At 43.0% G+C, this 15,735-nt stretch overlaps 2 protein-coding genes across 3 annotated transcripts; both read left to right on the top strand.

Moving 5' to 3' along the window:
- The first annotated feature begins 1,882 nt into the window (after positions 1-1,882).
- Positions 1,883-10,592, top strand: slc7a6 (solute carrier family 7 member 6). 2 transcript variants are annotated; one of them, XM_064313622.1, is made up of 10 exons: positions 1,883-2,144; positions 3,289-3,826; positions 4,214-4,339; positions 4,802-4,946; positions 5,139-5,262; positions 6,010-6,113; positions 7,057-7,153; positions 7,549-7,698; positions 8,411-8,594; positions 9,974-10,592. In XM_064313622.1, the coding sequence occupies exons 2-10, from the start codon at positions 3,352-3,354 to the stop codon at positions 10,039-10,041; spliced, it is 1,473 nt and encodes a 490-aa protein (XP_064169692.1). In that variant the 5' UTR covers positions 1,883-2,144; positions 3,289-3,351; the 3' UTR covers positions 10,042-10,592. The 2 variants fall into 2 exon arrangements, with proteins under 2 accessions (XP_064169692.1, XP_064169691.1); XM_064313621.1 differs by having other exon boundaries at positions 1,885-2,144; positions 3,309-3,826.
- Positions 10,593-11,146: 554 nt separating this feature from the next.
- Positions 11,147-15,654, top strand: ptpmt1 (protein tyrosine phosphatase mitochondrial 1). The gene is made up of 4 exons (XM_064313630.1): positions 11,147-11,465; positions 13,376-13,456; positions 13,829-14,020; positions 15,476-15,654. Exons 1-4 carry the CDS (start codon positions 11,319-11,321, stop codon positions 15,605-15,607), a joined length of 552 nt encoding a protein of 183 aa, XP_064169700.1. The 5' UTR covers positions 11,147-11,318; the 3' UTR covers positions 15,608-15,654.
- Positions 15,655-15,735: the final 81 nt, after the last annotated feature.

Raw genomic sequence — 15,735 nt, forward strand, 5'->3', positions numbered from 1 at the left:
AAATAGTAGCCTACCAGCATTTCTTCCAGCTGTTAACGATCGACAACAATCAACATAATGTACTTCTGTACTGACATCTCATATTCTATTGAAGGAACACGAGTATTAACCCTAGAATAGGCTGTTTTGTATATTTCTTTCAAAATTACAAGTAAGTCAGTGTTCTGGAACTCCGTTGCTTTCAATTACCAGTAGTGACTGTGACATCAGCATTAGAATGTTCCATTAAGAATGTTCTGATCACGTAATTGTAATCTTACACCTTAAAGGGTTAATGGCCTGCCAATGTGAGTGACAATCTTTCAGCTGCATATTTCTGTGGTTGAAGGAAACAGCCATCAAGCTGGCTGATACGAGGAGCAGAATACAAGGTCTCCGTGTAGCAGGAGTGAGACACTGTTCCGGCAGAAGTGCTTCTGCTGCGTCCAGCGTCTTGTTCATCATCACGTGGAAGTCGTCTGTCCAAGTAGGACCGATAAGACCTGGGGCTGCCAGTTAAGAGATGTCTTTCAGTCTCTGGTCATCATATCAACTGTTTTTTTCAGCAGAGGAACCCACACCCACCTTGCGTATCCCCAAGAACACTTTCATCTCTGTTAGTTTTCGTGGAATTAAATTAATTCAAATGAGATGGGCGGTGGGAGGAGGTGCTCATCCCCACGTCCCTTCACTACCTGTTTACTCTACAATTTTCATGAACTGACGTGAATTTATTAGATTGTCCATTGGTTGCAGAAGTTCACGTGGTCATGACATCACCAGCAACAGCTTGCTAACGGCAACATCCTTTGTGTGGCCTTACTCAGCGGAACTGGCTACGTGCAAATGGTGGCTCGCCATATTTTCCATTTTTGGAGTTGGATAGCATATTCTGCTTTGAAGATTGATTATACTGAAAATGTTCCGTTGGCAAAAAGCTTGTGCAGTTGTGCAATGAATTCAAAATGGTTCCAAAGGGGGTGGCAGACTTGCTGGTGTCTGAGCCAATAGACACAGGCTCTGTGCATGCGTGCGTGTGAAATCCGTGCGGCTTAACCTGTGGGAGTCGTGTTACATTCCATAGCGGGAAGACAGGATCACTGTGATGCTCCTCTCCATCTTAAAAATGCTGTAGGCCTCCTCACAGTCCTGGTCTAATTGCATACTTAGTTTTCGCACCCTGGTAACCATCACAATGCTTTGGAAGTGCCTTTTTTCAAAAGGGCATTTAACTCTGAGTCAGAAATGGCATTGCCATTAAAAGGGTTGTCTACAAACGATTTCTGCATGAACTGAAAGCCAGTAGAATTGCATTGTAAATCACTTGGGATTACAGTAAATTAGAATGAGTGAACAACTGCTCTGAAGACTCTGTTTTGGCCACTGTTTTGACTTATTTTTTGTCATGAGACTTGAATGTATCGTTTTAACTTTTTCGTTCACGTGCCCATTTATAACATCATTGTTTCAAAATTGCAGTCTCGGGTGAAACCAGTGTAGCAGAATATAGGCTGAACAATTAGACTGAAACAGAGTTGCAATGGAACTATGGGTTACAGTGGTGTGACATACACAGTAGAACGGACTGAATAGACCTGCTTCCATTTTGCATTAGTAATTAAACGATGTGGAAGGTTTGTGGACAAGACTATTGCTTAGAATCAAACATATTTATCAAATAAATGCATGAAATTAAGAGCCAGCCATTTCTTTATAATTTGAAAGTTTGAAATTACCCCTGAGTGTAAAACGCCTGTAGAAACCAATTTTCAGTTGCAAGCTGAAGACGATTTATTTATTTATTGGTTGGTTGGTTGGTTGGTATGATAATGTATCATTTCAGAATATCTAGCGCTGTTATCGGGACAGGCTTGGACAAATTGTTTTTTACTGACGTTTTGCCGGCTCCCTTTCCCCGCCCTTGAGGCCCTGGTAAAGGGTACACATTATTTTTGTCCATCTATAACGAGATGTGTTTTGAAAATCTGCTACCGGTGCAGTAGGTAGCCTAGTAGTCTCTGAGAACTCTGGTAGAACTGGGCGGGATTTTCTGGGCTACTAAGTGTCCATCAAGTCCAGCAAACGAATGTGATAACAAGCCACAATGCCGCATTAGTTGCACATCCTCCTTTGGTATTGAGTTCAGGATCAGAAACAACGCAACGGTAAGGCATAAAAATTAATTTAGTGGCATTTAATAAATTGGGCACCACAATGATTTGAAAGGGGGAAATAGGAGGCATGTCCATCTACTAAACTCCAATCTCTGGAAATTGTGGTGAAGTCTGGGTATACATCTTGTTGATATGCTAAGAAATGTGAGCTAATATGTCAGGTGTTGTTTTGGAAGGTTTGCTGTTTTTTTTTAAGGATAGGCCTACAGAGCACGCATTCTGCCGAATTGTAGCCTACTTAAGATCCGAAAGTCTTAATCCATAGACGTGCAGATGTTAAATTATGTTCCACGAATCACAACCGTTTTTTTCTGTAACTTTAGAAACTTGTCTTGCGTTCCTAAGACACTAATAGACCTAACACGAAAAAATAAAATAATTTCCACTTATTTTTTAAATATTTTGAAAAGCAAATTTAGGCACGTATCACTAATTTAGTATTAGTAATTTAGACATATGCAATTTGAACCATTTTCAATGTAGAATTTTGGCATAACAGTAGCATTCTAGTAGATTAACTTTTTTTTCTTTGTGGATACAAAGGGAATAAAAACTTTGACATTAGCCTTGGTCTCACTAGGTGCTTTTCTTTTCATTCTGAACAATTAAAAATAAAATCTAGAAAATAAATCAGTTCAATTTATTCAATTTGATTTTACACAAGACCTCTAAATCGCTTTTAGCGTTGAAAGTTTTGACGTTTCAAACAAATATATGACTGCCTATTGCTTTGAACGGATAAGTGATAATATGCATTAATCAAAACGTGACATTTTCGTGTAGCCTACAATTCTCTTTATTAAATGCGCTTTAGAAAAGATACAGCATCCAGTCATTCGAGGGACAAGGGGAACAACAGAGAAAAATAACAAATAGAACACTGGTGTTAGTTTTAATTCGAAAAGAGCGCTTAATTACAGATTGTGAACAGGGGAGTCGAGGTAACCTTGCAGTTGCCGGCTTAACCATCATGCTAAAATATCCTACAAATACAGTTCACGTACTGTAGCCTATTTTGTGTGTTTTCAATTGGCCCAAATTGTTTTTGTATGCAATGAAAGATATTTCAGATGAAACTTGTACACCTGTGTTTAGTTTATTTTTATTTTTTAAATCATTCTTTTTCTTAAATCAGTCTTCTCTCGCTTTGCATAGGCCTACTCAGTCTTATCCTGGAGCGGGAGTGAAGTCTGTGAGAATGGCGGAGGATAATGTAGAGGGAAAGGCCGTTTGCACTGACCGGTCTCCACAGCAGGAGCAGTGCATGAAGCTGAAGAAGGAAATCTCCCTGCTGAACGGCGTCAGTCTGATCGTGGGGAACATGATCGGGTCCGGCATCTTTGTCTCCCCCAAGGGCGTGCTGATACACAGCGCCTCCTATGGGCTGTCGCTGGTCATATGGGCCATCGGGGGCTTCTTCTCCGTGATCGGAGCCCTGTGTTACGCCGAGCTGGGCACCACCATCACGAAGTCCGGCGCCAGCTACGCTTACATCCTGGAGTCGTTTGGCGGCTTCGTCGCCTTCATCCGGCTGTGGACGTCTCTGTTGATCATCGAGCCCACCAGCCAGGCGGTCATCGCCATCACCTTCGCTAACTACTTGGTGCAGCCCCTCTTTCCTACTTGCGAGCCGCCCTACTCCGCGTGCCGCCTAATCGCTGCTGCCTGCATCTGTGAGTAAACTCCTACCCTGGTTTGCTGTTAAATCCGCAAACGGAGCCCTTCCTCGGTGCCCTGGTAGGGTTATAACGCGCTGTACAGCGCAAGTTTTACAGAATTTACCGTCATAATGCTACACTTTGCACTTTGTAAAATTACCCAATTAAGAGGAATAAAGTTTTTGCATCATATGTCAGACTATTTCTAAAGTCCATTGCCTATCTGCAGTTTGTGTGTGTGTGTGTGTGTGTGTGTGTATGTAGCCTGTGTGTGTGTTCGTGTGCATGTGCGTGTGTGTGTTTATGTATATATGTATGTGTTTGTGTGCGCGTGTGGGCGCATGCATGTGTGTGTATGTGAGTGTGTGTGTCTGTGCTAATTCCTAGTTCTTGTTGCTGCAGGTCTCCTTACGTTCATTAATTCAGCTTATGTGAAGTGGGGCACCCGAGTCCAGGACGTCTTTACCTACGCCAAGGTCCTTGCCCTGATCATGATCATCATCACAGGCATAGTGAAGCTGGGTCAAGGTGAGCATACAACTTTCATATCCAACCCCAGGTTTTACTCATAAACATGTCTCCTACTCCTCTTACCCCGTCTTTACTCCTTTGGTAGCTTCCTGGTCTAATAAACTTTATATTATTTCTGGTTTAGTATTTTGTTCCCTGTGGTATGGACTATGGAGACCACCCAGTGTCCTCCGAAAGTATGGCAACAGTCGAGTGAAATTAGTTATTTTTGCTGTAAACTTATGGAATTAGGATTTGAGGATCAAAACATGAATATGAGAAAAGAGTACAGACAACGAGTTGGTATTTGATGGTATTTACATGCGTATATGTTTGACCATTTTACAGAAACAGCTGTTTTTGTGTTGCGTGCCCTCATTTTCAGCTGTGCAAAATGAAGTTAACGAATGACTGACAGGTGCTCAGGCATTTCCTTCTCACGTACACAGGGAATGTATTCTCATGTGTGTTTGTGCTCAGGGTACACAGCAAATTTTGAGGAATCATTCCAGGGCTCCACACGTAACCCTGGCAACATCGCTCTGGCTCTTTATTCCGCTCTCTTCTCCTACTCTGGCTGGGACACCCTCAACTTTGTGACCGAAGAAATCGAAAACCCTGAGAGGTAGCTGTGTTTCCCTCAGTCAGCAACTTTCCCAAACAGGGAGGAGGGCTACTTTTCCAATATGAAACATTCTTATTCTCATTTGTTTTCCGAAAATGTGGTTTTGTGTCACGGGTACAACATTAAATCTCTGTGACCTGATTTTATTTCAGATTTTTTTTATTGTTTAAGCCAAATGCTCTCTTCCTACAGGAACCTTCCGCTGTCCATCGCAATCTCCATGCCAATCGTCACTGTCATCTACATCCTGACCAACGTGGCCTATTACACAGTGCTGGACATGAGCTCCATCCTCGCCAGCGATGCCGTCGCAGTGGTGAGTCAGGGGTGAGAAGGTCAGCCGTGGAACCTCATAAACTGGCTCAACTCTCTAGGGTTTTTTTCTGCTTGCGAAAGAAACTGCCTTTTTAGGTAATTTTAGGTAATATGCAGACTTGATTCTACATACACGGGCTCTTTCATATAACACGTTTCTCATGTTGGCATTCAGTAATACGTATCTGCACAGGTCTACATTAGCTTTTCAGAAGACTCGCTTGCGGTGGGTTGGGGGCATAGGCGGAGTTTGACTTGTAAACATCTGGAGAGGTCATCGGATTGCGATTGTGGCCCTATGGGTGCGTGAGAGGTTGAGTTCTGGGGCATGTCGAAAGCTTCATCCCACAATTAATTATTTGTAAAGTTTGTGCTGCTGATCGCTCCACGTGAATTTCTTTTTATTTCAACGATTTCTGTTCCACTGGTTAGCGAACTAATTGAAGATGTTTCAGGAAATATAGTTTTGTATAAATTTTGCTCATTACTTGTTTAACGCAAATGCTGATCATTTTTGTTTTATGTTGATATTATATTTATTACATATTACAGTTATTGTGCCAAAAAAGTAATGGTTGCAAAATATTACATTAATTATCAAAATTATTTTTTTTGAACTGGAGTATTTCCGTAATTTATGGCAGTACAGTAATTCCATGGTCTCACAGTGGCCGCCGACACTTTCCCCAGTCCACGCTGACAGCTTGTGTGTGAGCTGGTCGTGGCGTATTTTTGTCTGTCGGTCCAGACGTTTGCAGACCACACCCTTGGCGTGATGAGCTGGACCATCCCCATCGCCGTGGCTCTCTCCTGCTACGGGGGCCTCAACGCGTCTGTTATCGCTGCCTCTAGGTGAGTTTCGTCTCCTGTCTCCTAGCAACCGTGTGAAGCCTGTCAACAACCATGCCTTCAACTCCTGGGATACACATAAAATAATTGTATACTCTGCCCGCGTTCTCTACGTTGTGTGATGGTCTCTTTAAGTGATGGCGTCTTTTTTTTTTTTCCTGGCCCACTCCCCCTTGGATGGGCCACTGACATCTCTGATACTATTATTTAATCATTATAATTTAAATAAAAAATAAAGAAGGGTACAAAATATATTAATTATTTTATTATGTCTGCTGTGATCTCTATCCCGATATTCCTGCCCCCTAGTATGAGTCATCCGAGTCCACATCCAATATCTCCTGTGCTCCCATCTTCTGTTTTCACCAGATTGCGTTGGTGGATGAGTGTAGGACAGAGGGTCCAAAAGAAAACAGACTGAGTGATCAGACATTTAGCGATAAATCAGAGAAAAATAAGTGTACCAGTGCTGAAAGTATATTAGTTGCAAGAAGAGAATGAAAAAACAAAAAATACACTGAGAAGGAAACCCAGAATAGTTATGGTGAAAGGTGTTAATTGACACTGCTCCTGGATAAGTTATAATAAGGGGATCCAGATCTGGTCAGTTTTGCTTTTGTCCTGATGGTGTTTTGAAAGATCTTATTTTACTGATAGAATAAAAACATGGTTCTGGTCAGAATGAGGCTTGTGAGGCTAATGGTAGAATTTGCTAGAATGCTCTGGCCCCCATTTCTTTTTCATACTTTTTCTCTCCCCTTCTGCGATTGGCAGGCTTAATTGGTATTTCCTCTCTCCCCTGTCTCTAATTGGTGAGTTTTTATTGGGATGCCTTCTGTCCCTGATCTCTGATAGGCAAGTTCAACTCGTACTTCCTCTCCCCCATCTCTGATTGGCTGATTTAACTGAACTGGTATTTCCGTTTTTCTCTTGGTCTGATTGGTAGGTTGTTCTTTGTGGGTTCCCGTGAAGGACAACTGCCAGACGCCCTGTCCATGATTCACGTGGAGCGATTCACTCCAATTCCTGCTCTCCTCTTCAACGTATAATTCACCTAATTAAGTACCCTAATGCTAAAGAATGTTAAATGTTGTTTATGTGTATCGACATGATGGATCCATAGTCTGGTTACCGGATGATGTAATGCTATAGGCACACCGTGCAATGGCATCATCAGTTAATATTTGCACTCTGCTTGCCTGCTTGGCAAAGGCCTACCTGGATGAAATTTTGTATTTGTCATACAGCCAATATTTAGTACTTAAAAGCATTGAACTCTTTATGGGATATTTATCCTTTTGTGATTGACTTCTTGCTCAGCACCAGTGGTGATTTTGGGGTGTCTGAAAAGACTTGAGCAGTACCCCTTTTGACAGACTGTTTTTTTGTTGCCATGGCATCAGTCAACCTTACTGTGCTTATCCTGTTGTCTTTACAGTGTGCCATGACATTAGTCTACCTGACTGTGGAGGATGTTTTCCAGCTGATAAACTACTACAGTTTCAGCTACTGGTGTTTTGTTGGGCTGTCTATCGCGGGACAGATCTACTTACGGTGGAAGGAACCGGATCGTCCCAGGCCTCTCAAAGTGAGACCAAATTTTACACTTGGTAATCTCTTATAACTCGAAGGGCCGGTTTCATGGACACAGATTAAGCTTAGTCCTGGACTAAATTGAGTTTTGTATGGGGAATTTCCTTTCTAAACTGAATTTAGTCTAGGCTTGGCTTAATCTGTGTCTGAAAAACTGGCCCGAAGTGTTTAATTTCCTCAACTTTCACTGTCTGTACAGATCATTCTTAACAGTGTAATATGGTACACTTTGCCTGAGTTTAGATGACCTAGATGTGTAAAAGTTCTCCTAAGTTTACTTTGCAAGGAAAGGTGAATTATCCATCATAGAGCAGAGTGGGAGGAGACAGGGAAGGGAGGGTGGAGTCTAGGCAGGGTGGGTGGAGTTTGGGCATTTTTTACTCCGATTTTGTTCTGATTGGTTACATGGGAAAAATGTTTTTTACACTTCTTCCAGCTTGTCAAGGGTACCACACCGTGTGTTTTATTGACCTGTCCCCTTTGATAAAGAGAACCACTTCACTAGGCTCTGTTTATACAGAGCTTATCTAATCAAATCATAAATTAGAGATTATAGCCTGTGGAGACACTTTAGATATGAGAATGTGAAGAATAGGATAGTAAATTCAATATGTCTGTCATGTCCGCTTAAAATACTAAATATTTATTCTGTGTTGTTAAATGATAAGAATATGTTTGTTTTCCCTTTCTCTCCCATTCATGTGCAGCTGACTCTGCTGTACCCCATTGTGTTCTGTCTCTGCACCGTGTTCCTGGTGGCCGTGCCCCTCTACAGTGACACCATCAGCTCCGTCATAGGCATCAGCATTGCCCTCTCTGGGGTCCCTGTCTACTTCCTGGGGATCCACCTTCCAGTATCCAAGCGACCGCCAGTTATCAGCAAGCTGCTGTGTAAGGACCTCAACGTGACTAAAGTCTGACCTCTAACTCTAAGTGTGACCTCTGCATGACTTAAACACAGTCTAACTCTGACCTAAGTATGACCTCAGCATGACTTAAACACAGTCTAACTCTGACCTAAGTGTGGCATAAGCCACTCCTCATTCGCTCTCCCTTTCTTAGAAAGCAGCTGGGAGGCAGGGTGGTTTATTTCTTCACTGATGGCAGCTTGATCGAGTGGGGGCTGCTGAGGGACTTGTGCTGTTAAAACACTGGGTTTCGGTGTGTGATGTGTTCCACAGTCTGGTATTAAAACCTATGGAAGTGCTGGCTGTGTCTGGCTGCCTGCGGGGTAGTGAGTGATTGATCCGGCTGCTCTGTCCTTACCACCTTCTGCATTTCCGATTAATTTCTGCACTGTGGGCTTAACTACACCTTCTCACAGGTGTACCCCTTAGTTTCTTACCTGACATTTTTATTGTCATATATAAGTGTTTATGCATTTAAAATCTGATTGAAATGTATTTCAATCAGGCGGAGTGTAGCACAGTGGGTAAGGAACTGGGCTTGTAACCGAAAGGTCGCAGGTTCGATTCCCGGGTAGGACACTGCCGTTGTACCCTTGAGCAAGGTACTTAACCAAAATTGTTTCAGTATATATCCAGCTGTATAAATGGATACAATGTAAAAATGCTATGTAAAAGTTGTGTAAGTCGCTCTGGATAAGAGTGTCTGCTAAATGCCTGTAATGTAATGTAATATTTTCAAGTAATGAGTATTGCTACTAGTGATTTACCTCAGGGCAGTGTTGCTGATAGTTATTTCTCTCAGTGTGGCATTGTTGGCTGTTATTTACTGCAGGCTGAAACTGGAACGTGTAATCTTGTTCATACAATGCAAAGAAAAGAAATGGGTAGAAACTGATGCTGAGACACACTGATCTGAGCCAAATGGCTGTTTTTCTCTCGAAATTGTGCCTTTCAGCAATGTGTCTGAATTTGTCCTTAAAAATTGAGTTGGTGGAGGTCAGTTGTGGCTCATGAGCTTCAAATGATATAAATTAAAAAAAAAAAAAAAACTACTGAACCCCAATCAAAATATTATCACGTGATTGAAACTATGTAAGTCGTATCCCAGATTCTGTAGGCTTGATATTAAGTTTGGTGTTCATGAAGGACCATGACCAAGGACGCTGTTGTTGCTATAGTGGAACTGGTGTTTGGTAGTGCAACCAGAAACTTTTGTTGCAAGCCATTATCCCCTGTTGTTAAGGGGCAGAGAGGTGAGAAGGAAAACAGAAGTTGAGCATCTTGTCAGTCTAAAGAAAATGTGTTTGAAAGTGAAGTGAAAACCCGCTGTGACAATGACCCTTGACCTTTGTCTCTGGACAGGTTGGGTCAATCGGATCACCCAGTTCACCTGCTTCTGCGTGTTGACTGAAATGGACACTGGTGACTAGCCCTGCCCCCTGGAATGTCTTCATCTGAGTTACCCAGGAGTCTTTATGCTTCACAGTCTCTTCAAGACACTACACATGTATTTCCTACTGGCTTCCACTGCCTTCTAAAAACTGCTATTTGCATACAAAGTATAGTACAGGTAGGATGCAAAAACACACCTGGGAAAAGGATGGACAAAAATATATGCAAATTAGAGGCTACAACACAGGTGTGGCTCACCATTAATTAAGCATTCATTCATTCTGAAGAGACCTGGCTACCTGGTTGTGGTTAATGTTTGGTGAGAGGTTCATTGACCAAGACAACTGAACTTACTGATGGTTCAAAAGCAATGGTGTCTAAAGTGATGTCATCATGGAGCTCCAAGGAAAGGGCATTGTCAGCAACAGGCAACACTGGGCAGTAGCACATATTCCAGGACAATGATGTCTGTGCATTTCCTGGAAGTGCATGGCAAAACAGATAAGTGCCTGACTGTGAATTTCAGCCTAGCTAAGAACAGCCAGCTTCATCAAAATCAGCGGTATTTCAACACTCTTTTTAATGACTTCACATTTCACAAATTTTGGTGGTTGTTTTTCCTGTACAAACATTATTACGGAGATACAACGCTGCTGATATCTGTTTAACAAAATAATTTGATACCATTATCATAAAATGAGCCTGGTTTAGTGTTTGTGTATACACAAAATGTTTTCATATTGGCAAAATATTTTTTTAGTTAAACAAAGTAATTTTTAACGTGTACTTGGATGGAGTCCCTGAAAACCCATGTCTGTTCAATGCTTAGAATAGGGAGCACAAATAAAAAATAAAACATCTGTGTAAAAGAATGTATGCTGTTTAATAGTAGACATGCCATTATTATTGTTTCAGTAACTTAAACTGTAAACAGCATTTATAGATGTACAGAGTATGTAGTTTGTAGGTGTTGGTATGTGTGTGAAAATTTAACGTTGAAAACAGTGTTTAGACGTTAACACTAAGGGGTCTGTATAAGGACCATAGGACCCTCGCAAAGTTACACTAGTAAGTGCATCAAACAAACATCAATTTTAACGTGTTTCAAATGCACATACGCCTCCAAAACGCAAGGGGGACCATGCGAGTTAAAAAATGTCCCAAAAGGAAGTAGCTCCGCATCCATACTCGGCGTAAACATGGTCAGTCTCTTAAGAACGACAATCTTTTAAAACTACGACGGGACATGATTACGAATTTGCAAAATATTTTAAATTGTTAGCTAAACGTTTGTAGAGGCAACTGAAGAACCGAAATGTCAGGAGCCCTTGCACGGCTGTTATTTTATCCTACCTTGGCGTACAATGTTGTTATGGAGAAAGTGTCGTCCAGACGGTGGTTTGACCGTGTGGACCAGACTGTCATTCTAGGTGCACTGCCTTTTAAATCAATGACCGAGGAGGTAAGGAGCCGCTAGTTTACGTTATTTCTGATTTTGCAGACGTTGGTTAACGTTACTTTCAATACCGTCTGAGTTAACGCGAGTTAAGTTATTTCAGCAGGATAACCCAACGTTAACTGTATGTTTTAAGTTGTAACAATCAAGTATAAGTTAGTCAATTTGCGAATGTTTGAGGGCGATAGCTATTTTATTCGTGAACAAACGACTGACTTAGCTAGTCTACTAGCTAGCGTGTCTTCAGTGTCTTAAAACTTTTTCTAGCTAACTAGACTAGCTGGTTTGTTAGCTGGCACAGTGATTCTCTGACTGTGTGGGGGGGGGGGCACAGATTGTAGGTTTCCGTTACACTTACAGGTAGTGATTAAGCAGTTGTCATTTGCGTACGAATGTTTTTCGTATGCAAATGCCAAAAATGGCATTTATTGAGAAAAAAAGTTCACAAATGATCGCTGATTCTCACATTCCCTTGCCGTTGGTTACAAGTCCTCCTTGCAGGACAAAACAGCCCGCACCTACTCGTGTACCCGGTTACACACGCGCAACATGTGTCTGTACTGGCTACATCATGATTGGCTAGTGCTATCCACCACATCTTCCCGATACCCAATTTAAATGACGTCCAATAATAACCAGGTCCCACTTGCTTTGGCACCGTGAATCAATTCATCATATATTGTCCACTTGTCTTACCCCCTAACATAGCAAACATAGCACGAAACCTAGTGTCACTACATTATGTGGTAGGTAGCCGAAGATGGGTATTGTTTGTTAGTTGCAGCTCTATGGAAAGCCAAATATGCCCAAATACCTCCTACGTCTGGATTTAGCACGACCTCTGTGCAGGCACCAATTTCGTGCTTGCAAAGAAAGTCTGCAGGTTCCCGAATTAATCCTGAAAAATATCATCCGTAATTGTATATGTTCATTAATTCACATTTGTTAACGTTAATAGTGCTGCATTTTCAGGTGATATTAATACAGTGTGTGTGGTTAATCACTGACATTGTAAGAAATATAACTGTCTTGTACAGTTCACTTTGCATGAACACAAACAAGACACGGTAAAGCTAATTTCGTTACATTAAGAACTTGAACTGAGACAGAGGCAACTATATTGACCTAAAAGTGAACTGTAAAACCCTGTTTTCTTTGATGTAATGTGTTCACTACATGCTAGTTTATCATATTTTCATTCTGTTTCTGCCAGAATTTACTGTACCCCAGTTGTTAAGTAAAAATTATATGGCAAGGTAGAATAAGCTGGGGAAAATAACTAAAATTGAGAAAACGTTTCCAAATGTGTTCATAAGTTAGCCATGTAGAATTTTGTAACATTTACAGTTACTATTAACAGCACTTTCGACTTGCTTCCACAGACCTAATTGGAGGTCTAGGTTTAAGTCTTGCATTTATGCCAGTCTATTTGGATGTTGATTTTTTAAAAACCAGCACCCTCTGGTGTCCAGACAGCACGTCTATATTTTGTACTGCCTCTCTTAGAAAGTTCTGAGGTAGTCTTGTTCATTCTGACAATGCTAGACATGGCAGAACCTATTTTAAACTTAACCTATAAAATACACTTGGTTGTGCCCATTTTATTTAGCCAGCTGGACGGCTCTGGGTGCAGTGTGCACACGTTTGTTTTTCACTGAAAATCAATCACACGGTGAGTTTGAATGGGGTTAGTGGTGTGGGTGTGACAATGCCCTTTTTTCAATGGGTCTAAATTGCTCCGCTGGGGAAAAACAGCAACAATCATAGCGTTCCACACACCCGGGCTGAGGGAACACTGTGCAAGCTCAAGTGTACCCGTTTAACTTCAGATTTTCTGGCACCCAGTTACCCACCCAGTGGCCCGAGAGCACAAATGACTGCAATGTTACATAAGTGTGTTTTTTTCCCCCCCTCAGTTGGTGCAGAGAGAAAATGTGAGAGGAGTGATCACTATGAACGAGGAGTATGAAACCAAGTACTTCTGCAACTCTGCTGAGGTGAGCAACGCTCCAGCAGCAGCAGTGGCCTTGTTTAATATTCTGTGGTTTGGGGACGGACTGTTTGGGTCCTGGTTTCAGTCTCCGCACCCTGCCCTCTGTGGGCTCTCCCCCTCTGTGCGATCCGTGTAAATCTGCTGAGGGTTGCCAGGTGCGCGCGACTGCGCTCATACGAGGGGATCTAAACCGCGTGGCTCCGGGCCTGAAAAATGGTGTTTTGGAAAACCCGTGCTGTTTATTGTCAAATTGTGGTATGAGAATGTGTTCTGTAGTCTGCTTGATAATTTTTTGTTGCTGTTATTGTTGTTCTGTGTGTGTGTGTGTGCATGTGTGTGTGTGCGGTGTGCGTGCGTGTGTGGCGTGTGTGTGCAGGAGTGGAAGGCTGCGGGGGTGGAGCAGCTGCGCCTCAGCACGGTGGACCTGACGGGAGTGCCCCGCATGGAGGACCTGCACCGGGGGGTGGAGTTTGCCCTGGGGGTGAAGGAGCGGGGCGCCAGCGTCTACGTCCACTGCAAAGCCGGCCGCTCCCGCAGCGCCACGGTGGTCGCGGCCTACCTCATCAAGGTCAGTCCCAAAAACACGCGCCCGCCCCAACCAACCCAACCCCAAAAACACTGGCCCGCCCCAACCAACCCAACCCCAAAAACACGCGCCCGCCCCAACCAGCCCAGCCCCAAAAACACGCGCCCGCCCCAACCAACCCAGCCCCAAAAACACTGGCCCGCCTCAACCAACCCGACCCCAAAAACACTGGCCCGCCCCAACCAACCCGGCCCCAAAAACACTCGCCCGTCCCAACCAACCCGGCCCCAAAAACCCTGGCCTGCCCCAACCAACCCAGCCCCAAGGCCGGGTTATGAAGGCCGACCCTTCGTTTCTGAAGCTCACTTCCTGGTCTTGGTGAGAAACGTCGTTCTCTAGCGCCAGCGCGGTTGGCTCTAGTATCGGTATTTCGACCAACCGATGCATTAGAAGTCAATGGTACCAGTGAGGTCAAAATACATCAATAAGTCAATATTTTTTCCCCCACAATGCCTAAACCAGATAGGTCTCTAGTAAAACAGGCGCGTTTAAGATGTTTATGCATTTACGCATTTTTGGACATAATACAAGTGTCTTCAGTGACTGAAACGTGTTGCAGCATGTTGAAAAGATTTTATTTTCGTTGAATGTCCCTTGTAGTGTAGGTTTCAGCATTGTAGAATATATGGTTCCATGTCCCTTACAAAAATGAATTGCTGGGTCTTAAGAGGTTAACCCAAAATGCAGCTAAGACGAAGTGGAAAGTCTGGCTGTATTTATAGACTGCAGAAAGCTTACTGCTTGACAGGTGAGGAATACAAAGCAGTTAGTGCTAACATAGGGCACGAATGCAAACTTCTAAAGCAGCAGCTCCGTTTTTCCATACCTTAAATGGTGAAATGATTCTTTTGAAATGAGGAGGCACACACACACACGCCTCAAACTACAGGATGACGTAATGGCATGTCACAAAAAAACTGACTGTCAAAGGCAAGTTCCTGCAGAATGCAGATTATATGAATCTTAAGACCGGACCTATTGGATTAATCATACGTGCGTCACCTTACATACATGTGGTTGTATTAGCTTTTATACTAAAGTTTCTCTTTAAATCTCATCAGGATATGTGTGTGTGCGTGCATGTGTATGTGTATGTGTGTGTGCATGCGTTTGTGTGTGTATGCGTGTGTATGTGTGTGTGTGCGCGTATGTGTTTGTGTGTGTGTGCGTGTGTGGTTGTGTATGTGCGTGTGTGTGTGTGTATGCGTATGTATGTGTGTGTGTGTGTGTGTGCGCGTGCGGTTGTGTATGTGTGTTTGTGTATGTGTGTGGTTGTGTATGTGTGCGCGCGTATGTATGTATGCGTGTGTATGTGTGTGTGTGCGTATGCGTGTGTATGTGTGCGTGCGTTTGTGTATGTGTGTGTGTATGCGTGTGTATGTGTGCGTGCATTTGTGTGTGTGTATGTGCGCGTGTGTGTGTGTGTGTGTGTTACAGTTACACTGCTGGAGTCCAGAGGAAGCGTGCCAGACGCTGAGGTCCATACGCCCGCATGTGCTGGTCCGCAAGGCACAGATGGAGTTGCTGCGCAGTTATTACCAACAGGTGTGCAACAGCCAGCCCACATAGGGCCAGCGATGCCCACCCTGTAGCACAATAAACATATGGCATCTCCAGTTTGAGCCCACTTACTCTTCTTTAACAGAGGAGGATGCACCAATCACAGCCACACATTTATCACCTATATACATTTAAGC

Source organism: Anguilla rostrata, chromosome 16, assembly GCF_018555375.3.
Source record: "Anguilla rostrata isolate EN2019 chromosome 16, ASM1855537v3, whole genome shotgun sequence".
Classification (NCBI taxonomy): Eukaryota; Metazoa; Chordata; class Actinopteri; order Anguilliformes; family Anguillidae; genus Anguilla; species Anguilla rostrata.

Bases quoted from the DNA above. Each gene is read 5' to 3' on its own strand.
- slc7a6 (XM_064313622.1), top strand. From the start codon at position 3,352: ATGGCGGAGGATAATGTAGAGGGAAAGGCCGTTTGCACTGACCGGTCT. The intron at 3,827-4,213 runs GTGAGTAAACTC...TTGTTGCTGCAG, and splicing joins AATCGCTGCTGCCTGCATCT to GTCTCCTTACGTTCATTAAT. The intron at 6,114-7,056 runs GTGAGTTTCGTC...TCTGATTGGTAG, and splicing joins TCTGTTATCGCTGCCTCTAG to GTTGTTCTTTGTGGGTTCCC.
- ptpmt1 (XM_064313630.1), top strand. From the start codon at position 11,319: ATGTCAGGAGCCCTTGCACGGCTGTTATTTTATCCTACCTTGGCGTAC. The intron at 11,466-13,375 runs GTAAGGAGCCGC...TCCCCCCCTCAG, and splicing joins TTAAATCAATGACCGAGGAG to TTGGTGCAGAGAGAAAATGT. The intron at 14,021-15,475 runs GTCAGTCCCAAA...TGTGTGTTACAG, and splicing joins TCGCGGCCTACCTCATCAAG to TTACACTGCTGGAGTCCAGA.